This window comes from Wasmannia auropunctata, unplaced genomic scaffold (genome assembly GCF_000956235.1).
Source record: "Wasmannia auropunctata unplaced genomic scaffold, wasmannia.A_1.0 LD336076.1, whole genome shotgun sequence".
Classification (NCBI taxonomy): Eukaryota; Metazoa; Arthropoda; class Insecta; order Hymenoptera; family Formicidae; genus Wasmannia; species Wasmannia auropunctata.
The window spans coordinates 1,476,084-1,502,081 of NW_012026814.1; the positions used below are offsets into that span (position 1 = coordinate 1,476,084).

The 25,998-nt window shown below is 38.4% G+C and overlaps 1 protein-coding gene across 1 annotated transcript; it reads right to left on the bottom strand.

Annotated features, from left to right (window-relative positions):
• Positions 1–14,817: 14,817 nt before the first annotated feature.
• Positions 14,818–19,889, bottom strand: LOC105449208. Its single transcript, XM_011688222.1, has 4 exons — positions 19,646–19,889; positions 17,698–17,856; positions 16,929–17,182; positions 14,818–15,967 (listed from the first exon to the last, which is right to left on the bottom strand). Exons 1-4 carry the CDS (start codon positions 19,692–19,694, stop codon positions 15,140–15,142), a joined length of 1,290 nt encoding a protein of 429 aa, XP_011686524.1. The 5' UTR covers positions 19,695–19,889; the 3' UTR covers positions 14,818–15,139.
• Positions 19,890–25,998: the final 6,109 nt, after the last annotated feature.

Genomic DNA, 25,998 nt, shown 5'->3' on the forward strand with positions numbered 1-25,998 from the left:
AGGAGAGGGAGGAAAGGGAAGAGTCAACAGCGTACAGGCCGGGGCCGAAGGAACTTGGAGCGAGCTCTCTCTCTCTCGACGCGAGGGAGTCGCGGCACGATACTGACGAGTCGTCCGTGGGGCGCACGGACCTCATGCCAGGATCTCCATCCCCACCGATCCGGCGTGGCGCGGCGCCGATATTCAGGGCCGGTTGATCAACGGTGGATTGCCGCGATCCCCCAATCGTCTGCCGCGTTAGGGTTGATTAGTTGACCGCATGTGGGTTAACGCGCGACCGTAAAAAGCCATCGGCTCGTCGCAAACGGAGCGTCGCTTCCGAAAAATTTCAGTTTCACAGAACGCCCTTAAGTTTTCTGACCCTTCCAGTACTCCATAATTGTGATTCTTTGGTGAGTGTCCAATATTCGAAAGTATCCGATAATTACATATCATCGTTAAAACGACAAACGTCCTTTTACGAAGTATGTTTCAGGTTCTTTTTTTTTTGCGAAACGATCTCGTTATTACGTCATGCTTTCCGCTCTTAGATTTTCTTTGTGCCTTTCAATCGTTCAGACAGTTGATGTGAACGAACACGAGCAAGGCAAACCTTCCCGAATGGACGAGTTAAGATCGAGAGAATTAAAAGTTACGTGATTGTGTGGCGAAAAAAAGACTAGAGGCAATCTTTGGGACTATCGACTAGTAGAGAGAAAGCTGTACGTGTGACCGCCCGAAAAAAACATAGGTTTTATTATGTAAACAATTTTTACGCTGCTTAAAATAAGATAACTGATTTTACATTGATGCAAACAGATAATCACTTAATCCGCGTTAATTATATAAGACGCACGGACAGCTTAAGTGACAGTGTAATTATTTAAGCAATACTTGAATCGCAAGATATGGAAATAAATAGAAATAAATTTAATGAACGGGTATTGATTATATGGATGTCTGTATTAAGCGTAATTAACCGTCATCACAGTCATCGCGCTTTTTTCCAGTAACAAATTAGAAGTTAATCTTAGCTCATCGAGGAAATTAATTGACTCTACTTATGATTCAAATTGGCAGTATCCTTCTTGTTGTATCCTTGATATACCTTAGACCTAAAGTATTTTTAATATATCCTATCGATTGCATAAGAGAAAAAAAAATTATAATTGTAATTACATCAAAACACAGATAATATTCGTTCTTTTTACGCTAAACTTGTCGAAATTTTTTTCGAGTAATGTCGATGTTTTACGATTAAAGGAATTGTCAAAATTCTCGAAATATCAATGTCTTTAAAGTTTTAAAGCCGGTTATTTAAAAATCATTAGATAAACATTAATTTAGAGCAATAATGCTAAGCCTGCGTGGTCACGCACGCATTGCATCATGAAATTCTATCGCGTTTCATGAATCGGGTTTGTTTGAAACACTCATCTCGTTTCTAAAACTATACCTTTCGGCTTTTGTAAATTTAGCGCGCGCACGCGCGCGCAATAAAGATAACGCCAAATATTTAAATGTAAATGTTTATTCACCGATAAAACGCTGTCGTAATAGTTGTTTCTAGTTATACCTATCTATATACGATACTACGTACCTGCGGCTGCATCCAGCCGTTCCATTCAGGACGCGCGCATTCTATTGCTATGAACTTTCGATGTCACGACTCTCTGATCCTTATCTGAATCTTCTCCAGGATTGCGCCGTTTATTACGTATCGTCATTATTATGTATACAAGAAGGCACAAAACTGCCAACTTCCAATCGCGTTATCGACTGCAATAATAGAAATGACGCATTTGCAAGTAAAAATATTAGAAAGCGTAAATTGAATATCAAAGTGTGTACTAAAACTTTAAGATTTAACGTTTTCCATAAAACTTAAAGCAAGAAATACAAAATGTGAAATAACAATGTACCAAGTGATTGATTTGCAATATCAAGTGGAAAGATAAAGAAATGCCTGAGGCGCGGGAAGAAGAGACGAAAAAAGGAATCCTATTCTTTCCGATCTTCGTCATCCTTCTCATCGCGATCGAAAGGCTAGTCTTACTAATTTGGCCTTTACTGCTTTCTCCTTTTCTTATTATAAGTCACAGATATATTCAATTTCTTTAATCAGCTATAAGGGATCCTTTTCCTCTTGCGTCATCGCGCGGCTGACATAATGCGTTACAAAATGAAAGTAAAATTCTATAAAGCATGGAAAAAAGTTGCGTATAAAACTTTATCACCTCCAAATTCATCAGATACGACGCCCCTAAAGATTGATGCGAATCTTACGAAACAGTTGATATACGATCTTGAGCGCACCGCGGGCACTTTCTCCCCGACCCGGCAAGTAATGTAGGCCGATATAAAAAGGCTAGCGTAAGTTTCAATGTCAAGGCGTGGATAGATGGGTTCACGCCTTAGGTATAGGCGTGTCGAGGATCGACGATCAATCAAAAAGTCGATTAAAATGCAAACTATAATAAACGCGTTTCTACCTCTTCGTCCTATTCTTGCCCTTTCTCACACGCAGCTCTATTTTAGTTCGTCGCTTCGCTCCCAAGACCGATTGCAAGTATTAAAACTCTCGAGACACTGTAAAACAGGAAACTTGGCAAATCGGATCTCTTTTCGCCGGGGAAAAGATCGTCAGATACACCGAAGGATAATAGCGGAAGCGCGACGAAGTCCCCGAGGCGATGCAATGTATCATACGGCTTAGACGCTCCGCGGAACGTTTTGCGAATTGCCGTGAGGGTCACGACGTGTGCCATACCGTGCAGCCGGAATCGTAAAAGTAACCACACAGCCGCGCGGAGCGCAACTTTCGATCGTTTCTCGTGATGCGACGTACCGATAGCGTCCCGTAGTAAGCACTACCTAGTGAATGACACGATCTCCCACGCCTCTCTATTCGTCTTCTTGACTGGCTGTGCGCGCGAGGCGGAGAGGAAGTTCTCCTTTCTCTCTCTCTCTCTCGCGCGCGCGCGCGCAGCGAAGAGAGAGGTAAAATCTTGCGGGACGCATCCTTTTACTGATGAACGCGTCGCGCCAGTAAACTCACTTTCATCTGTGATATTAGCCGAGCCAAGGCGAGCGAAGGCGCAAGGCGCGCGCGATTCGCCTTTCGATTCGCGCGCGCCGGGACACGATCGAGGCCCGCCGAGCGTCCATAAACGTCCTCGCACGGACGATTAACCCGTGAGGGTGTTTGACACCGATGCGAGTCGACGGGATAGAAATAGAATGCTAAGTAAAACGTTTATCGAGACTTCTGTATACCGACAATCCGAGCTCTCGAATAAAGTCCTAAATTTAAAATTAAAATAGAGATACTTTTGCGAAGCGGAGAATCTAACAATAAATAATTGCAGGAGTTCTTTCTTCCTTCGCGATGCGTGTTACGCCGAGGATTGTGTTAATTTACGAAAATGAAAGAAGAAATACATTAGCTGACTGAGCAGTATAGAGCTCCGCACGTGAGCCGAATTCATTTGCAATTACTATTCGGTATAGTTTAAGTGATTTATTATACGTGGTTCAATTCTCGTATTTCTTTTTTAATGCGGTTTTCCTATTTTAACACGAGCTGCTTAACGTGATTACGATCTGCGAACGTGACAGTGACGAGGATATGAGAGCCAGTGTTTGGTTTAATCCTGTGTACTGTCCTCCTTTTCTGTCGTATATTGTACGTGCAAACGAAATGACGCTGCTGTGCGCGCACCATTGTCTCCCGATGCACTTCTTCGTGCTAGTAATAACAGCAGCACGTGTTGAAAAAAAAAGGTGGAAAAATATACCCCCTCGCGAAAAAGTCAAATTACAGTGGAGGTACCGGCGCAGCGCCTCACGGCGAGCACTTTTCTTGAATAACGTATACGGACGTGGTTACGCCGCGACGTAACGACGAAGCTAGGCGGCACTTACGAGGCGTTGAAGTATGAGAAAGGATATTTTTAAATGTGCATTCTCGCACCCCGGGGAAACCAGGAAAACCGTGGAACTTTTGAATTAGAAACAGAATTAATGTGAACGTGATGTTTTTTTTTCTTTGTTGACACAACCTATATTATTTTCTCAACGTTATCATCGTTTCAATGCGAAGCGCGGAGGCAACAAAATAAATCCTTTAAGACGGACGTAACTGCTGCATTTGATAACTGAATAAAAAAAACTTGCAGGGAATTAAAATGTCCTTCTGTCTGATTGATATAAAACTCGCGGTGCAGAGTTTCATATTAATATTATATTTTATATTTATGTCATTATATTCTCTAATTTAATGTTATTTAAACGCATTAAAATGCTCCATTTTGTTCAATATTTCTACAGATAATTAAAAAGATGTAATTATTAAATATCATTTGTAATATTTAATATTCAATTATATTCAAATTTATCAGTATTTAATAAAATTGCCTAAACCTAAAAAAAACATAAACCTAAAAAATTTAATACAAAATCAACAACGCACGTTATCGATATTGTCAAAGATGTAATTTTATCGTAATATTGCTGTCGATACTGATGCTTGTTAAATGCACTGTTGATTTTATGGTAAAATTTTTAATAAGCAGCTTGTTGATTATTCGCAATAGTTTTGTTACGCGTCGCGTCACGTTGCGTTGCATTAACTTGCCTGAACATTCAATTCCATTTTGGAAAGTTAGGCGGCGTGTCCCACAACTTCGCGACTATAGAATCAAGAATTATTCATCACGCGCTATAAATTACAGCCGACAGTTTGTTGACGTCGCGTCAGCCAGCCTGAGGACTTACTTTCTTCCCTGTCATGATGCAAACTAATTGCTCGGTCGTTGTCCTCCGGCTTCTTTGCGTTTTCGTTACGCCTAGCTTGCCACCTGGTATTTCAATAAGCGGATTGCTAATTCGTTTAATCGTAGAAAGAAACACAAACACCATACGATCAATTTGTACTACTGATGATATCGCATTTAAATTTCTTTCACATTCATTCAAAGCAACACGTTACCAATATAATTCAATATTATTCAAGAGGCCCAAGAAAATTCAAAATCGATATTAATTTGAAAAAAAAAAAAAAGATTTTGATGGAATGTCTTATCTTTATCACGTTACGTACAAAATGAAATGAATAAGCTAAAAATTTCCCGTAAAGAAAGATAATGAAACTAATGGAAATTTAGCAACATTTGATATACTCTATATGTATATAGCGTAACGAAACAGCAAAGAAATTATTTTTAATATTTTAAATGTAATTATCGTGAAAGAAATACTGAGATCGTGAATTATTTAATATATATGACTATATATAATTATTTAATATATATTATTATATTAATCACGTTCAGACTATCAGCAATTAATTTGGAAAAATATCGTAAAGAGAAGCGCAATTTGGTAGAGAGAATTGGACGCTGTAAAAATGATTTTAAGAGCATCTCAGTAACCTAAGAAAGCAATCAAGGAGCAACGAGAGTCTTGGGGTCGTTGCGACTGAAACTTGTTGATTAGTTTCTTAAACACCACACACAGCAGCGGTATTTCATTTCGCTTTACGATGCGTAAAAAGTATTTTCACGGGTGTATGAGAATACATGGTACTTCGTAACGATGTCAGATGTGGGAAACAAATCAGCAAACTGTAATTTCGCAGATCCAATAGCACACTATAGCGAAACGTGGAATTATCATCTCAACTCGAGCTATTATTCTCCGTCAGAGTGAAGGCATCAGACTAATCATATTGAATCTGCGGTGCCAGTAGCGAGAAACCGTATATATGTAATTTCTTCTTGTAGTAGAATATAGTTGTAAAACGTCATCTTTGCATCTTTGCTTGCGTTTCTTTGTTTTACGATTCAATAATTATGAATAATAAGCGATCGGCCAGCCATCGAAAAATTCGGTCTCGCAAAGCATATTCAAAATAAATTATATAATCATTAATCAATATAAGAGACAGAAGGAGAGAGAGATGAAAAGAAAATTTGCGACGCATTTTACAAGATAATCTGTAGAAAGCGGGAATGATGGCATATGGAAAAAAAAACACGCATTTATTTCGCGTATTGCAAACAAAAATTACCTACGGTTTCTCGCATATGATGTCGTAAAATCCAACGACTATAATGACCGGTACACGGTCTTAAGTAGAGATTAAGTATCGTATAATAGCTCGGCTCTATACGTACGTCAAAACGTATTTTATCGGACACGTTGTACATATTGGCAAAACAGCCACCGAGAAACGCTCGGGTAACTTTAAAAAGCTTTTAAATATTCCTATCGAGACGTGAGAAACAGCTCCGGAAAATACACGGAAAACCTATCGTGGCAAACACTTTGACGGTGCATCGATAAAGCGTTACGGTTGAATATTCAATTTTTCATTTACAGTACACCCCGCCGCGCCGGCCGGCATGCTATTCGCACACGTTTCAGGAAGTAGCGTAAGCACATAAAGCAAAAATTAAAAATTGAAGGATCAAAAGCTTTCCGAGTAGCAGTGAAACCGTTGGTAATAATATAAGATAATAGTATAGACGGCGATAAAAAGTTATGATTGCTATATATAAACGCTTCTTTCAACATGATTTTATTGCATACATTTGTTTTAACGTGAAAATAAAATTGTACTGTTTAATTAATTAAGTATTAAAGTATTAAAATAAATATTTAGATATTTCGTGCAACTTTACAGGTTAATGCTGTCACAATTCTGTATTATTTTTTTAAAGGATAAAAAGATTTAAAGCTTATTCTACGAAGAAGCTTTTTACGTTTTCTTCTCAATTTTTTATTAATAAATACGATAATGTAGAAATCACAATAGTTCGCAGATTATTTTTTTTTTAGATATATGAGCAATAAGCATGTTTTTTACATCCTTGACGTATTAGAATTGATATTTCAACAGAATAAACTCGCGAGAATTGTTTGTATTATATTGTAAAGTTGCCTCTATAAAAATCAATTGGTTTTCTAACAACCTCGCAGTATGGAGTTAAGACGATAATGGCATAAAGCGATATTATTATATGCATTTGCGTCCGCTTTCCTAATACAAGGAACAATCAGACGGGGGTCTAATAAGAGAATAATGATCTCCGCGTGAAACTTATTACGACTTGTTAGCCAATCTCAAATCCTCGGAGGCGAAATGTCACCGATGGATGGAAGGACATCCATTATGCCGGAGAGGATTCTCAAGAGGACAGCGGGGGATTGGATAACATCTGTTGAAAGAGAGGAGGAGGGGGGGAGGGGGGAAAGCGTATTACTTACTAACGTTCCTCGAGTCACGGAAAAAGAGGACGCCCTTTCGTGATATTACCGACGAAGAGCCGGTGCGACCGATCGCTAACGAAAGTTCATCGCCGTCACATCGATCTTACGGCGCGATCCGCTGAAAGGGAATTGAGGATCTTGATCGAACAAACGGAGACGGAAATAACGGATCCTACGAGATGCATGCCGACGTGCACGATGATCGCCGGCCAGTTCGAAGAGGGTGTTCAATTTTTTTTTTTTTTTTTAATTTATTATGCACCAACTGAACCAATCGACACGAACGTACGACCGTGGACAGAAAAGTTGCAACATTTACCTTCAACGAATTTGACTGAGAAACCGCCCAAAATGTCGTGAGATCGTCCTTGCGATTTTTTGCGCGTACCAAAATTTGAAAGAAAAAGTGTTGCAATTCTTTCGGCCACGATTTGCTTTCAGATAATCCACGAGTGCGAATTAGTTGAAAAATGTTTAGTTTCAAAACAAAGGAAATTACGATCTCTTGGGAATATCCTCTCCATAAATCTTCACACATTATTCGTGCGCGATTTTAATATCTTCAAATACACGCGAAAGTTCTTTTTTTTTTAGTTTATGTATTCTAATGAGGAATTATTCTCCTGTTAATATATTAATAGAGCAACAAGTAGATTTATGCTTATGATGATTCGTATATGTAAACACCAATAGCTTAGATTTCGATGGAAAAGATTGATGTGCATTTATATATACGCATATATAGATTACACAATAAATTTAAATAATAAAGATTACCTCACGGTTATTTCGTTGTCGCCCGTGTGTGATGTCTCTCTCCCAGGCCTCCTCCTCTTCCTCTCGCGTACTTTCGTGTCATTTACACAATACTCACTCGCGAAAACGCGGTTAATTATAATCGTGCGCGCACTAATCACCGAGAAGACAATGATCGCGCGGCACTTTAAACGACACTTGCGACGTTAATCGCACGCGATTATTTTTTGATTATAAAACGTGCATTTGATTATATATTGTGACGGGGAGAATAACGCGAGAGAAGTGTAATGCACGCAAACAGTAACGACGCTCCCGTTTTACCGCTGCTTTCTAAGCCCGAAAGGGCCCAGGATTTAAGATGGCAATCGGATAGCTCGGGTATTTCGGAATTGCCAATCCCGTATTCAAATATGAGCCCTTAAAGATTTCGTGTTAATTTATCATACGATACGATATGAAAAAATTATTGATATAAAGGGATTACTGATAAACTCGAATCGATAGTTAATTGAAGCGTGACGTACCGCGAAAGTATGCAATCGAAGTTTAATACTGCGCTCCAAATGTAACTGGAACGCATAAATCTCGAAAACGGCATAAATTTACGCGAAATGTCATTAATGAGCAATCGATATGTGTCAAGGCTTTCCGCTACGTGAATCAAACTGACGATTTATACATTATTCTATACGCTCTTCATGCGAAAATAGTGCGCAAATTATATACGTTTAAATACATTGATGAAATATTCAAAGAGAGATGTGAGAGATATTCGAACCTGAGCGCCATAGGGAAATAATTTTCATCCGAAAGTATCATACTACAATCATTTATAAATTCTACTCGTTATCGCTTCAGTTTCAATGTGAAATGAATAAAATGCGCGAAATATCAGCATCCGAAATTTTGCGTACACTCGTGAATTATTAAACGAATTAACTAATTGCGCGAACCGATAATCGCTAATTGTTCAAAGAATAACTGCGCTTTAAAAAGTAATAATGACATATGTAGTCGAGAATGTAGTAGCTCACGCGGCTGATGCTTGTCCACACGAATGATAGCACGGTGATCATGTCTGTGATACTGAAACATAATACAAATTTAACATATTAAAATAGCGCTCTTAATAATCAATAATTCAAAAATTAATTATTATGCATGTTGAATTTTTTTTAAAAGAGTACGTATTCAACATAGGCATCTGTGAAACGCGAAACGCAGAAAATCAATTTTCGTCGCATGTCGCTACGTCAATTTGTCGTTAAGTTACAGCGTTTTGAAAATCCGGCACGCGCACGCACCGTACGTGAAAGAATACCGCGCGTATTTTTGCACGTAACTCGACAGGCTGCGTTACTGAAAAAAAAACAAGTGCGAAAACACGTGCAGTACGAGTGCTTTGAAACGCGATACGTGCCGCCGCGCCGCCGCGCTGAAGCGCGAGAACGCGCTGGCCAACGCCGCGGCACGCCGCAGTTAGATCGCGATCTCGCGAGTGATATAATTGTCAATATCTTTATGCAAAAAAAATCGCAACAAGGTAATTTTAGGCTAGTTTGAAAGCTCAAATTCTGACAATTCTAACAAGTGCAAGATGGTTTAACTCGAGCGATTAATTTGCGAGATACATATTGATTAAATACGAAAAGAAAATCTATTTCGTCGAAAGATTTTTATCCTAAGATATAATCTAATCCTATACAATTAATAAATGCGATTTAAACTAATTATAAATTTTAGATATTTTGAAACATTTCGTATATATTTATCGCTATTAACACTGCGCTGTAAAATATTTCGAGAAAATCTTAAAATATTGCTCATAATATTTTATAATATTACGTAAACAGCCGCATTGTATGCGGTCCACTATTATATCACAAATTTAAGTGATCTGAAATGATTCTCCACCGCGCGAACGATTACTTCTGTCAGTAACAATAAATAATGAAATGGCCAACGTAGCGGCACGCCGCGGTTAAATCGCGATCTCGCGATTGATATAATCGTCAATTTTTATGCAAAAAAAATCGCAACAAGATAATTTTAGGCTCGTTCGAAAGCTCTGAAGCTGAAAAGTCTGACAATTCTAACAAGTGCAAAATGGTTTAATTCGGACGATTAATTTGCGAGATATTAATTAAATACGAAAAGAAAATCTATTTCGTCGAAAGATTTATCCTAAGACATAACCTAATCCTATGCAATTAATAGATGTAATTTAAATTAATTATAAATTTTAGATATTTTGAAATATTTCGTACATATATATATATATATTCGTCGCTATTAAAACTGTGCCGTAAAATATTTCGAGAAAATCTTAAAATATAGCCCGTAATATTTTACAATATTACACAAACAGCCGCATTGTATGCGGTCCGCTATTATATCACAAATTTAAGTGATCTGAAATGATTCTCCACCGCGCGAACGCGAACGATTACTTCCGTCAGTAACTGAATAATGAAATGGATTACGAAATGGATGGCTCACCTCACGGTTGCTCCGCCGTCGTCCGATACCTCCTCTCCTTGGCATCCCTCTCGCTCCTCCTTCCTTGTTTCACCGCGGCGGCGTCTCCGGCGCGCGGCGCCGACCGACGCCACCGGCAAATCCGTTCGCGAAAACACGATTATAGTTACGATTAATCGCGCTCACTCGATCGCGCGGCACTTCCTATGTATACGATATTCGCACTCCCGATGTTGATCGCACGCGCGACGCGGCACTCAATCACGCCGGCGACAGCGGGAAAAATAGGACCGGCGGCGCGTTCCGACACCCGCGACGATGCGCCAAATGAAGCGTGAACGCGTCTAAGATGGCGAGAGGGGCGGAGGGGGGGGGGAGGACGGGAGCGTAGACGTCGCGCGGTCAACTTCACGCGGCAGGAGTGACGCGGCGGTGCTGCACCTGTTGCTCCTGCTGCTTCGCGCTTTCATGCATCCCCCCCCCCCCGCGCGTTTCGGACCAACAAATAATATAATATACGCTCGTCTACTTTCACGGCGGTCATTATCCTGCATTGCAACGCAAGCCAAATATGTGAGTCGAAATTGCAGACAGAGTATATAGACAGAAATTATATACGGACTCCGATGATCGCGATAACCAAAAATACGAGAGTCGCGCTTTGTCGACTATTCGCGCGACAGAGTTCTTCGAGCGAGCTTGCGAAATACGCGCGTTTTAACGCGATCGTCAACGTCTACGAGCGTCGCGTCTACGTTGCGCGATAGTAAGATGTTGCAATCGAGGATAAATCCACCGGGTTCTCGGATTTTGCTTACCAACGTAAATCGCGACGCGCGGGCGACGCTCGTGTCGCGGAGCCGATGCGTTCCTTGTCCACCGCGTCCCGTGTGTCCACCGCGTTCCGTGTGTCCACCGCGTTCCGTGTCCGGCGCGTTTCGATAATATAGCGACCCTAATATCGCGCGATGCGTTCAAAAATTCATGATCACATTAATGTACTACAGCAATACGATTGGTCAAAAATTGAAATTCAGTATTATATTCAAGGATTGTACGCGTAGTAGAAATCGAAATACATATAATAAGTACCACGGAAACACAATTTTACGTATATAAAACTATATTAATAAGTTTATAATTAATAAATAATCAATATATACCTTTCAATTATGTCGTGCCATTTTGTGATTTGTACATTTCTATTTCACGTTTCCAATGCTAATGTTAACTTCTCATATGAAAGTTAAAAGTTTGCCCAAAGTCTCTCATTTTTGCTTTCACGCATTTTATACGCTTTGATTGTTAATCATCCGAATTCATTTGAAAACGCACCAGAAACCTGCTTAGAAGTCTTTGCGAAACAGCGAACGTTTTTGCAAATTAAGTATAATTTAAGGGGTTACACTACTCAGGCGCGTCGAAAAAATAAGCTTTTTTTGTGAATTTTTTTCTCGAGTTCTAGGTGGTGGATAAAAAAAAATTTAGGGCTTTATTACACATATATTAAAGTTCTCAAAAATATTTTTTATTTATATATGTATAACAAAATGGCAGTATAAAACAGAAAAAAAATTTTTTTGTAGGAGAAAAACGGTGTACACCGTATCTCGCTCAATTTTTGTCTGATTGACTTGAAATTTTAACTGCAACTTCTTAGGTAGATTTTCCGTGGAGGTACACACGATTTTTATGATTGATAAATTATTACGTTTGCAGTTAACAATTTAAGGACGATTTTTTGCTAAAAAATTTTAAAAAAAATTTAAACTCATACAAATTTGTGAATTTTCAAACAAAATTTAAAATCCTCGGTACTTCCACGGAAAATCTACCTAAGAAGTTGCAGTTAAAATTTCAAGTCAATCGGACAAAAATTGAGCGAGATACGGTGTACACCGTTTTTCTCCTACAAAAAAATTTTTTTTCTGTTTTATACTGCCACGACGCCATTTTGTTATACATATATAAATAAAAAATATTTTTGAGAACTTTAATATGTGTAATAAAGCCCTAAATTTTTTTTTTATCCACCACCTAGAACTCGAGAGAAAAATTCACAAAAAAAGCTTATTTTTTCGACGCGCCTGGGTAGTGTAACCTCTTAATATATCTTTTATTGAAGAATTTATTTAATTGAAGAAAATCGTGGAAATGACTGCATGTTAATTGTCAATTATTATTTTTACTTTACGAGCACTTATGCCAAAGAGAGTGATTAATATCAGTGAAAGAGTCACTGTAATGAAGTTATCAATTACGTTTTCCGATAACCGAACAGAACATTTCAATACAGTGATGCATTTCCTTTCGAAGAAGGTATATCCGATGCGCGAGACAGATAAACGGAGCTCGCGTGGGTGTATAAAGCCAACGCGATCCGATAGGATGAAATGAAAACGCATAAATCGTGAAATTCGCACTACCAAACGCGGCGAGCAAATCGATCGGGACGATACGCCGCGATACATAATTTCCATGTGCAATATACGACAGTCGTATATAATTATTATCGCTCCGCGCGATAATGAACGGATCGGACGAAACGTGCAGGCGAGGAAAGAAAATAAGCTTGCAAAGCGGGAATTGAGAACGGAGATAACGATCGTCCAACGCGCGTCGATGTTCGTACTTTCTAAAAATGTTCCTACCCCGCCGGTGTGGGACGACGTAACGTTACGTCGTCGTCGTCGTCGTCGTCGTCGTCGTCGTCGAGGAGAGGACGCCTTAATCCGCCGGCGGGATCCATTCGTGGATCCTTATCGATGTCTTTCTACCGCGCGCGGCGCGCGGCGGCCCCGGGACACCGACGACGGCGTCGTCGTCGTCGAACAATAGGCAAAAGGAGGAGGGGGGGGGGGAGCTCCCCACGTAACGCGGCGAGAAGGCGCGAGAGAACGCGTCCTTCCGGCATTTTAATATTCCTCTCGGTGTTACACGCGTGTTTCCGCGTGCCTGTGCGGCGGTACAACAATGCGACCCGCCGGTGGGACGAGATGAGAGGAGATGTGGCAATTAAGCGACACGCGGCTCCCACGCCCTGGGACATTGGCCCAAGCGCTGCAGCGCACAAGCTGCGAAACCGACACCCTTAACTTATCGCACGCATCCATCCTATGTCCAAAACGACATCATAACTCGCGTCCCTCCCTCTGCGCCGTTAATTCAACTATATATCGAAATCGTGTAGGTGCACACCGCTGCTGCACACCGGTGTCGAGTGATTTAACCTTCGATATTACCGCCGCTTTCTCCGCTGCTGATCCTTCACCTTTCCGTTTGTATATGCAACACGTTTGCGTATATAGTTACACACGAAATTCGATTGGAAATATATTTTTGTGCCCCCCTCCCCCCCCCTCAATCCCATTCCCATTTTCAATCGACTCTAAATGCAGCGATTAAACTTGCGAATGTATTAATCATGCAGGATGCGCAATTTAATCCCCAACGCTGACCTCGCTGTTGCATGCAACAGTCGATATAAATATTTTGCGCTAATATACACAATCTCCCGGCGTGTGCAAATAAAAATGATTTTGATAAAGATGATATCGCCCGCGCTGACCGCGATTCCACTTTTATGACCTTTTCAGCGCGGGATTACTGAAATGAGTATTATTAACTTACGCTTCACTCACGTAATATAAAATAATGAGGCTAATAAACATTCAGGGATTACCTCACCCCGAGATGTCCGTAATGCGGTCCCGCGCCGGTAACAATAATCGCAGTAGAATATCGCTTTGAAATAATGGAAATAATACCGCAGCGATGAAACAGATGGGCGTCGCGGATATATATTTCGGCACGAGTTCGAAACGACGAAATTGTGTTGTGAGAAAGACGCCGCCGTTTGCACAAATCACCGTTTAGAACATTGTTACACAACGGCTTTGTTAAGAAACGGTTTTGTGCAACTTAGAATTAGAGTCAATGCAAATTATACCACTTACCTCCATGTCATACCGACGCATTAGGATAAGATACGATTTCTAAAATAATCTCCATCCGTGTATAATATATATCTCCATAAGCTTTTCAAAACGCACAGTATATTTTGCGTAACATATTTATTAACATGCTACACAAAAATTATAGAATTTTTTTTTTATTATACTTAATATACATATTAAATGATACATTATTTAAATTATAATTCAATTCGGCACATTATTTAATTATGATTTAATCGTAATAAATTATTGAAATTATTTGATGTATGTATTAAAAATACGCTTTGTTGAGGTATTTCGCGAAAATTCAATTTTCTATAAAGTAGTAGCAATTTTTAAACACATACATTTACGATATCGATACCAAAGCTAATTGTGCGTTATTTCACTTTATATTAATTGTCACATTTGGGAGTCGGTATAAAATTTCAAGCAATGATTGTAAAAAGAAATATTCCATAAAAATGTTTCAATCAATATTTTTCTAAAAACAATTATATTTTCAGATGTATACAATATAAGAATTACTCACTCTTTCTCTCTTTGTACACACCGGTAATCTATCTACATTGACACGGGCTTAAATTACGATTGCTTTCTTTTATGTCTCATAAACGCCACAATTTACAGTTGTTTATTAGACGATAATATCAAATGATTAGACGATAGACATTATCATATGCCGAGCAAATATACTATCCCGTAATAGGAATCGGTTCGATATCGTCATTAATAATACCCAATTTAAGTCGCCTGTAATATTGAAACGCGACGCGTTTGACGCGATCGATCTTCTTGTGGGCCGTCGGCGACTTTGTGTCTATTTGGTACATCGGATTCATCGGGCCGAACTCGACCTTTTCAAATTCTTTAACGTCCTCCTCCTCCGCCAAAAGCGGATTTATGAAGAAGCATCCAATGAGCGCTCCGTAAAACGAGTAAGCTCGCAGCTCCGAGTTCAGCCAGTCCATCCCGAGCTCCGCGAGCACGTTCTCGTCTACGTGCGATCGACGGAGCTCGCTGAGGAACTCGTTGTGATAGATCTTGAGAAGGCTCTCGAAGCTCCTCTCGATCAGCGACGTTTGCACGCTGCTATATATGAAGTAGAGGATGTCCGAGGACAGCGAGGCATACCTGATTATCTGGTAATCCACCATCTTCAAATCGATTATCCTGCCGTCGTTGTCATGCAGGAAGAGCAAATTATTGACCCACGGGTCACCGTGGCAGATCGTGTCGTACTTTTGCTTCGGCATGGTGAACATCCGCTGCATCGTGTCGTAGGCCTTATCAAGATAGCTGGCCATGTGATCTCTAACACTCTGCCACTCCGGCGTCCGCGGCTCTACCATATCTAAATATTGTACTATTGTCTTCACGCACGTTTCGGTACATAGCCTCATTACCGACGTTTCGGAATTATCCGTGTAGATTACCTCTTCCAGATGACTGTTCAACTCGTCGAACAGCCGCGGATTGTTGATCTTTATGGCTAAAGCCGACGCGTGTAACTTGGCAAGTTTCTGTAGAGAATATAAAACATATATGTGCGATTCAGGTGAAATTTAGATGAGCAAAAACATGCGTTTGTGTTAAATATAATTATTTTAAAGAATCGATATATGTAGTTTCGGAATTACCGTACTGACAAATTCTTCAATGAGAAAAATGAAGTCGATTAAAATTTGATGAATTAGAAATTGCATTCGAAGAACTAAAAATTAAATATTTTTTGACAACACTTTTACAAATAAATAAAAATATTAAAGTATCATTTCGCTGTTAATTTTCGAAATTTAAGACTGCTCTGATCGTCGGCACATAATGAAAATTTAGAAAAAAAGTGTCGTCTGATAAAATTTTTGTTGATAAAATTCAACGTTAAATTAATCAAAGAATTCGAGATTTATTGATGTTATTGTAATACGTGAATAGGGATAGCTTTAGTATTAAAAGTCCATATTAATACTATTCTAATGTACAAAAGCTTGACAAATATCGTAAGTATCGTTAATCATGTTAATCTGCGATTAGTCAATCTTTGAAATGCATTTCTACCTGGATCTGAGGATAATATTAGTCATATTGGTCAGTAATTATCGGCTATTACCGACAAGATAAATGAAGCCATGGGATTGACCGTCGTATGCCGCTACTACTATTACTGTGTCATGTCTAGCAACACTTTTACTTGTTCCCCGTATGATAACAAAACTTCATAATCTTTAAAGTTCAGCATCCAAACAGCTAGTTGAAGCAATATCTCTATTTTATTACGTCTCTAGAGGAAAGATTTCTCATTGTCTCCTAATAATAAATTATCTAAGTATTGCGCACGCTTCAGAATTGCAATTACATCCCGGAGGAAACATCAAGTAATTGGATGTTGTATAACTATCTTTTCTTATCTATTGTGTTTTATCTATATCGAGATAAGATAAAAGAGCAGCGCATGTGTTCCGGAATGTCGGTTGAAAAACGTACCTTTAAGGCAAAGACAGTATGATCTAAATCCAACATATCGCGCCTCTCGCAATTGACGTATCCTTTCTCCGCCAAATCTTCCATTATTATAGTGTCCGAGTCAGCATATATACAGGGTGGGCCAAAAGATCCAAGGACAGGTAATATTTTCGTATAGGCATGCGACTCCATACGGAATAAATCAGTTAGGTCTATTACTTTGTTGATGGTGACCCCACGCAGGATCTTCTTGGTCATAAAAGTCTTGGCATATGCTGTGCACAAATACACAAGAAATGTATGCATACTGTGTATTTGTACTTTGTCATTTATTTTCTCGCATACTCAACGAATACAATATTTTTAACAGGTAAACCAATATATTAAAATAAAAATTTACCAAGCTGTTAGTAAAGATACGTTAAGCAAATTCAATGATAAAATTTAAAAGAATTATAGAAAATTCACTTCTGCATACAGTAGGTATTTTTTAAAATTGTGATTTAATATGCAACCCGAATCATTCGGATTCGTGGTAAAATAATTTTTCCTTTAAAATAGAAGCATATCAAATATATGCTTTTCTTATATGTTACGTAATTCTAAAATCAACGACAAATAAATAATAAGATAGCATTGTTTTGTCTCTCTCTTTCAATCTGTCGGGACGTGATTTGTGAAGTTACGTAACATAAAATTATTTCGTTTTGTTGAATCAGACATCATTGTTTCCGACAATTTTCGTTTGTAATAACGCAATGCTAAATATAAATTAAGTAACGATACTAACGACTTCCGTCTCCGCGTGTACCGACGAGTTTCGTTCTGATCATCACCGACGTATAATTGTCGCCGAGTTTTGACCCTGGCCTGTCCGTGGCCTCCAGAATCACCAACTTGTCATCTTTTTCGTATTTTCTCAAATAAGCTTGGAACTCTTTTGCCGTGTCTGAAAATTAAGTATGTCAAAATAATATTACCTGCGATGTAGCTACGAAAAAAATGCTTTGAAAACTTGCAAGTAATGCTATACTAATGTTTCTAATATGTTTCACGAAGCATTACTATATATGTAGTTGTAAGATGAGATAAAATGTTAAAATGGAGTACACTGGACTGTGTTAGTCTACGCGTATAAGTGTTTCACGTATATATGTGTTCAATAACACATGATTAATCTCGCAGCTACTATTTCATGGTCGCGATCCGCAAATTGACCCAATTCCCTACCCCATGTGCTTATAAAGTAACGAAATCAATTGTAATCATAAGCGTTGATATATATTAGTGAATTGAAATTGATTCTTAACATTATGCAAGAGCTTTGCCCTTCGAATACAGTTTTTCATTTAATTTTTACGCTTTTATTACACCGCAGTCATATTATTATATTGTATATCTTTATTCTAACATTATAATATTTTTAAATAATTTCAAACAATACTTATTCAACAATAGTATGCTCAAGCTTTATGAGGATACTCGATGTAATGTTTACGAAAAACAGATGCAAATTTAAGTAGTTTTTTTTCACGACGGATGTGAGTGATTTTAAAGCTGACACTTACCTGACAATTACTAAGTCTCAAAGATCACAAGTCAAGCTATTACATGTTCCACGTACGGATAAATACGATGTACATAATGTGACGTAATCAGCTAGCTTATTATAATAAATCATAAATGATAAACAAGCATTTAGTAATCCGAAAGGACATAATATACGTAAAGAAATCGATTCTATTAAAGATTTCGTATATAAAACAAATCTTATTTTTCATAACATCAATTAATTTTGCGACACAGAAAGAAAAATCATTGAACCACCGAAACATTAATTTTTAATTAATGACTGTGACTTTATATCAAAGACAGAATTCTAACGAGACTTTGACAGATTTGAGATTACAATTTTTTCTGATACTTTAAAATTTTGTTAAATTCTTGAGTACATTCAACCCTGTACGTTTATTTTATCGTTTAATCGATAAAATGCTCCTATTGACGTAGCATAGTAACAGTAATCGCCTGATATATTCGAATATCGCTGAGGTATAAAAATTTCTGCAAACGTCGTTTGAATAAATTTTCACCTGTCGCTAATGTTTTTTAGCTGTGTTAGCACTGTAGTGAAAAGGTTAAATTTTATTCACTTATTGTTAGTGCGGAAATTATATATTCGCAAGGTTGTGGGAACTAGAAAATTTATTAAAAATGCACTTTCATATTTATAAATATTTTATAAAATTGATAAATGATAATTGATAAATGATGACAATGATAAGATTGATAAATGATTCGCTTACAAAATACAATTTATAAATTTTATTAATGACTTTGAATTATTATATAATAATCGAAATAAGTGGCGTGATATTATAGTAAATTCTTGTCATAAAAAATTATTACTGTCATTTTCATCTTATTTATCACTGTTATTTCATCGTCGATATAAAATATAATTAAGATAATAATTTAATTATTAATAAATAAAATTAAATTATAAAATCAATTTTTTATTTCACAGTAACTTTTGTATTGTGCTTTAGAAGTAAATGAATTTTTCAGAAAGAAAATAGCACGGATGATAAGCGAAAATTATTATTATTATCTGAGATTAAAACACAGTAGAAGAATACTAGTTTATAAAAAAATACTTTTACGATTTTTCTCAACAAGGAACTACAAGGGAACTTCTCCTAATTGTAATGGGGACCTTGCTCGAAAATTTCACTAACCTTCGGGAGACCGAATAATGGTTCGGGAGTCGGACGTGCCATTCTCCATCGCGCGTTGTATATCACTTCACTGATCACGATCGTACAGACCCGTTCGCTATTATATACGGCTCACCAATTCGTCGTTCACGCGACGTCCGTCGGTCATCACAGAGGAACGAATCGACGCTCAGTGCGGGGACGCCCCTCTGCACGTGTCGTTTTACTTCGAACGTTGTGAAAATGACGTAAGATTGCATACGGCGCTTACGCACGATTGTGTAACCCAATTGAGTACGAGCTCCGTTCATTGCAAGCGACATTGAGAGATTCGATAAAAGTGTCTCTGTCTTTTTCTCTCCGCGGAATCTCTTCGTTTCTCCCGCTGCTAATGGTCTTATCGCCGAGATTAGTTGGCACAATCACGAATAAAGTGAAATTAAAAATTTATATGGAGATACATCACGTATCTGTGCGACAAAACAAGTCAAGAGAGACGAGTCTGTATCAGAAGTGTTATCGTAGTTTTGTTTTACTAATAAAATTTAAAAAAATAGTCTCGAATTTTATTGAACCGAGATAGTTTACAGCGTTAATTATTTAGGTACTAATTATTCGAACATTGATCTCCCCGATGAGACAAGCGCAAAATTGGTTTAATTTCATTTTAACGTAATATTGCTCGATATACGTACGTTTATGTAATTTTGATTACGTAATATTTAATATCTTGTTTGCATTTTTCTTTGGTTGAAAGCTTTGTGCGAATTCCGAACGCGCGCGTGCGATTACAATTTTAAGCGTAAATGTCCCTTATCTATGCAATCGGAATTTTTAATACGAAGATTTTCAGATATCAGTATCTCATATTTATTATATCAGTAATTATTGACAAATATTTATACATGATAATATTAATGATTCGTCATGTCCCATCTGCTTTAAGGCAATCAACAACTATAATGTAATTAAATAAATCGTATATTGCTTAATTACTAACAAAGTCAATCTATCGAGCTGTACTACTGGCTAGCTAAGTAAAGATTAATTTTTTAACAAAAGTTATTTATATGAATTTTTAATTGCACTTACCTTCATTACTTCATGCTTATTTTAAAAGACCTTCGGTCGCCGCCAGTAGAGACAAAACGAATACGTAACGTAAAATAAACTACAATATTGTGATAATGACAAAGTGGAACATAGGAAGAGGAAGTATAGTGCGGAAAGTTTATCAATGTTTTCAAGTCAATATATGCACCATGATAATATACCCATGTTCACATACAGGACAACCTTTATTACTTAATGCTGTACTAGTCACAATATAATACTACGAATTATTACAATATTAATAATATTATCATAGTCATAATAGGTCATAATTTTTAATATATATGTGTATATTTATATGTATACTTATATGTGTATTTGTAATATATTAATATACTTATCTATACCTTGTTGTTACATAATACACATTCCTCTCTCTCTTATCACTTACCATATATAGATATAATGTATATAGATATAGATATTTATATATATATATATATGCATATATATATATACGTCATCAGGATGGTATAAATAATATTGTATTTCATAAAAGCACTTCTTGTTGCTTATAATATTATCGTTTTCATATTGTTTTCCTACCTCTGTTAATGCCTCTCTTTCTCAACTTCTCCTCACATTCTCTCTCTTTCTCTCTCTCACTCTCACATACTTCCCTCATCTTTCTTTTTAGCCTCTTATTTCCAGCCACTCACGCATTCTCACTCTTTTTTTCTCTCTTTCTCACACACTCTCTCGCTCTTTTTCAATTTCTCTCTCTCTCTCTCTCTCTCTCTCTCTCTCTTTCGCGCTCTCTCTCGTTTTCACTGACTTCCTTTTCCTCTCTCCAGGACGTCTAAAAAAAGTTTTTTTACTGCCTACGTAAATTCTGCATTTATACTATCATTCAAGTATCATTTGACTGCCCCACAAGTCCCACTGCTCTCCCCTTAACCGATGGGCGACGTTTCTCTTTTTTCCGTACGCGTAAATTTTCCTCCGTTACTTACAGCTTCGGTTTTGCATTCTTTTCTTTTTTTTTTTTTTGGATTTTCCTGCAATTTATAAATTATGAAATTCGCCGCGGTTTTACGATATTAATGTTCCTGCTGCCTGGTCCACTAACATTCCTAGAAAAAATACTCTTCGCCCCGACGCTTTATTAACTATATTCGAGAACATACTACTTACGAACGGATGCTCAAATCCTTCGAGTGCTCTTTCTCGCAGAATTTTTCTCTCTTAATTTCTTTCCTTTCAGAGCTCCCCACGCTCTTTCCCGCTGTGTCAGAACATCTATGGGAAAGTACGCATGGGCAAAGGATCGAGAAGATGCGAGATTCTCGAATTCTTTGTCGGATATCACATTCTCGATTCCAGAACTGGGTGCCAAAATATGCTACAAATATATATTTCACAAAAACAGAAATAGAAAAATATTGCTGCAATATTTTCCGAGAGTATGTATTTCCAAATATCTGAAAACTGATCAGAAAAAATGTTGCAAGACTTAAAATGCAATATTTGCGACTTAATTTAAAAAAAAAAAGACAATCCTATTTAGAATATTTGCGCCAATTATAAATGTATACCCATGCCCAGTCCTGGAATTCGGGATCGGCGCTATAATCTCCTTCCGGCAACGTTCTAACGAATCATACGAGAGCACTCGCCGATTTCTCAGTATGCATTTGCGACATGCTCGTTGAGTATTCTCGAGTGTAGTAACTAGGTTACAACAACAATACAAAATATTATTCGCCTAACACCGACGTCCAAGTGCAAAGGATTAAGTCTATAGCTCGTAAACGCTACCTCTAGCAGTTACGACGCGCACAGAGTAGGACTTTACTGGTGGGCATAATTCCATCCGTGATGTGTGCTGTATATGTGCGCGGACAATAGAAAATAAAAAGAAGAAAAGGGGATTAAAACGGAATAAGAATCGCGGGCAGCGAGACTTTCAGGACGAAGACGTAACTTTCGTTGCGCGAGTTCCGGCTTGCTGAACCCGAAGAAACACTTGGAAAGAGTATATAGGCGTTACGCTTTTTCACTATCCACGACGTTAAACGAAACGGAACGTACGAGAAGATCGAACCTCGCCATTCCTTCCATCTCTATTTTTATCCGATACTTAAGATTCGTCATCGCCGCAGCGACTCAAGGTCGCTTTCGTTTTCTTTTCCTCTTTTATATGATTCACACGACCGCCGCCTGCTCATCGAGCGAAATTATAGCCGTCGATCGAAAACCTTCATTGATATGTCATAGAGAGAAACTCGGCGGATATACAAGACACGCGGCTGAACAGTAATTGAAATATAATCGAAAGAATAAATCGAAATCTCGCATCTTCGGATACGAAGAGCGTACTCTCTAAAAGTGAATCAGTGGAATCATCACTGATTTTCAGTGTATATCATTTTCCAACGACGTATTTTGAACTGTGATAAACAGTGACTACTTCAATGTTGTTGCAGTGATAATATATACTGATTCAAACAGTGAATATCGCTGAAAAACAATGAATTTTAGTTCTCAAAACTGTTTGACAGTAAAACTCACTATCTTTCAGTGATATTTATTTAAATCGGCATATTATCACTGAAACAACATTAAAACAGTCACTGCTTATTACAGTTCAAAGTATGCCATTGGAAAATGAAATACACTGAAAATCAATGATGATTTCACTGATTTACTTTTAGAGAGAAACAAGAGACAAATATTCTATACGTGAAAGCGTTATTTCGACAGCGGCGCAGCCTCCTCTATTGCAATGATCGTACCTGATCAATGCTTCGAGGAAGCAACAAAAAATTCAGGAGAAGAAATATCCACTTAGTAGGCCTCTTTAATAAGAACTTTGATTTGGGAGCTCCTTACCTAACGAAGCTTTCGCCGCCTTCTTCGGTTTCGGCCTCGTCGTCCGAAACGAAGAGAATTGTCAACCACTTTGAAAAATAATGCCGAATGTGCACGGTGCAAGTCGGCTGCGTTTCCTCGCGAAATGCAAAGTCGAAAGTGGAAAATAACGTTTGTCACGCGAGCTTTCACGTCGCGCAGCAAATCCGCGCGCGTCGCGAGCCGCCCTGTCGCGCGCCGCGAGTCTACACCCTCCCTTACCCCGCCGATCGAACTTGAAATTTTTTTTTTTAACACCCTGTTTGCAATCGCCGCGGAAAGCTACATCGTCACGATCATATCGTTGCGATCGAAGTACAGCGACGGTCTGTGACTGATAAAAGACGATAAAAGACGCTTCTTCTAATCTGTTAATCTCTTATTTTTAATTAATCTTTTATTCACTTTTTTTTGATAGTTGCTTGGCTTATCAGTTCTTTTCTTCTTTTGTAACTGCGTCGAGGTAACGATTGCACTTTTGTAATTGGCTGTATCCAAACGAGGGGGCCCAACGCAATTCTGGAAGAATGAAAACTCTCGATCTGCTCATAATCTCCCTCTTCGATGATGTATGTTTTGTGCTTTCATATAGAGATACTTTAATTTAACGTCGATTACTATCTAATGTAAATATTATAATAATATTTGTTTAATTACATGATTCATTACTGATATAAGTGTAATAAAATGAACTCTACGACTGATTTTACTTCTTACTTCTTACAGGTACTTACTTTCTTATTATATATAATGTATATATAAATGAGATAATTAATTAATTAATTAATTATGAACAGATCGATCCCTTTAGCCGAGAACGTGGCTTTCGTAAAGCCAATGAATCTTACGCTATTCATTTTCCGAAGGATCGTGTCGGCATAATAACAGCGTTCTTCGCCCTCTTTTCGAGCTGAGCGAACAATTGACGAAATCATTTTAACTTCGGCTCGTGGATCAAGAGAGAGTATCGATATAACAAAATTATTCTCTCCTAGAATAAATTATTTGGCCCGACGACGAGCTGACATATTTCGAACGATATCAAATGAGGATCACATAGTTCTGCTCCGATTACTCAAATACACGTTACGTTATTCATTGAGTAATACGGTAACAAAACGCACGGGGGGCCTTTCCGAAGGCCACCGTGAAGGAAACGCGAGAAGAGAGATTTCAACGGGAATACGTTAAATTAAATTGGAACAAATATTTTCGTACGAAGTTATTTCGCGGAGCTCTCGACGGTCTCTCGCGACACTGACAATGAAACTTAAGCGTTTCGTCGGAATCAGATCTGCCCCCCCCCCCTCTACCACCCCTCTTCTTGCTGCAAACGCAGATTTTCGTAATCGGGAATTACGATTACCGTCGACGCTCGCGAGAAATCGCATCTTCCTCGATCCTGAACGGCGAATTCCAGAACAGCCTGTGTTAAGCCGGTCGGGCTTGCCCACCGGTATACGCATCGAATCTTAATCACAATCGGAGAGTGGGATTGACCCACACACGAAAATGACCGACCCCCTCCGGCGCTTTTCACTTTCGTTTTTCCCCCCTTGGCGATAATTTGCAGAGACGGGCGTTCTCTTCTCGTCTATCCCGTAAGTATATCGTCGTCCGTCGACACACGGACGATAATCGCGCTTATTTAGAATACGGTTATCTCGATTTACTTACGTTTAACGTTTTACCCAATAAATAGCTGCTTAACGATAATAGTGTTTGCGCGTATTTAACGGATTAAATATCGGTCGCTTAATACGATAAGCACACGACTATCACCGAACTTTTTCTTTTTTTTTTTCGTGCGACTCCACGTATCAGTTCCATACGTGAAAACGCGTTACGATTAATCCTTAATTACTTCGTCCTCGCGACGATTATTTTATTTAGTTTTTTTTTTCGTTTTCTCTCTTTTTCTTTCTCTTTCCCGGATTGGACACGCTGAGTCGAAGGAACACTTATTCGTATATACCCTAAGATTCTCACGTACGCGTATATTTTTCTTTGTGTGTCGCTTCTTATTATTGGCACGTGCCGCGCATTCCATTCTTCCTCTCTCATACTTCCCACCCCTCTCAACCCCTTAACCCGTATGGTTGTCTCGCCGGAAAACACGGCGACCGATTCCCCTGTAATAAAAATCGGCGTTCATTTATTTTCAAGCGGATAACGAATCGCCCGGCCTCTCAACCGGGCCACTTTCATCGCGCGCTTCCGACTCCTCCGCGGGGCGCGCTTCATCGTCTGAAAGCTCAGCGTTTTATCTCGAGCGGCCCCGAATGTGCCCGCCGCTTGCGGTTGGTCGGCCGCTGAAAGGAGGGTCGGTGTGAAATATTTTCAATCACCATTTAGCCTCCTCCCCGTAAAACGCACGGATCACCCGGCTAAGAAAGATATATGCGTAACTT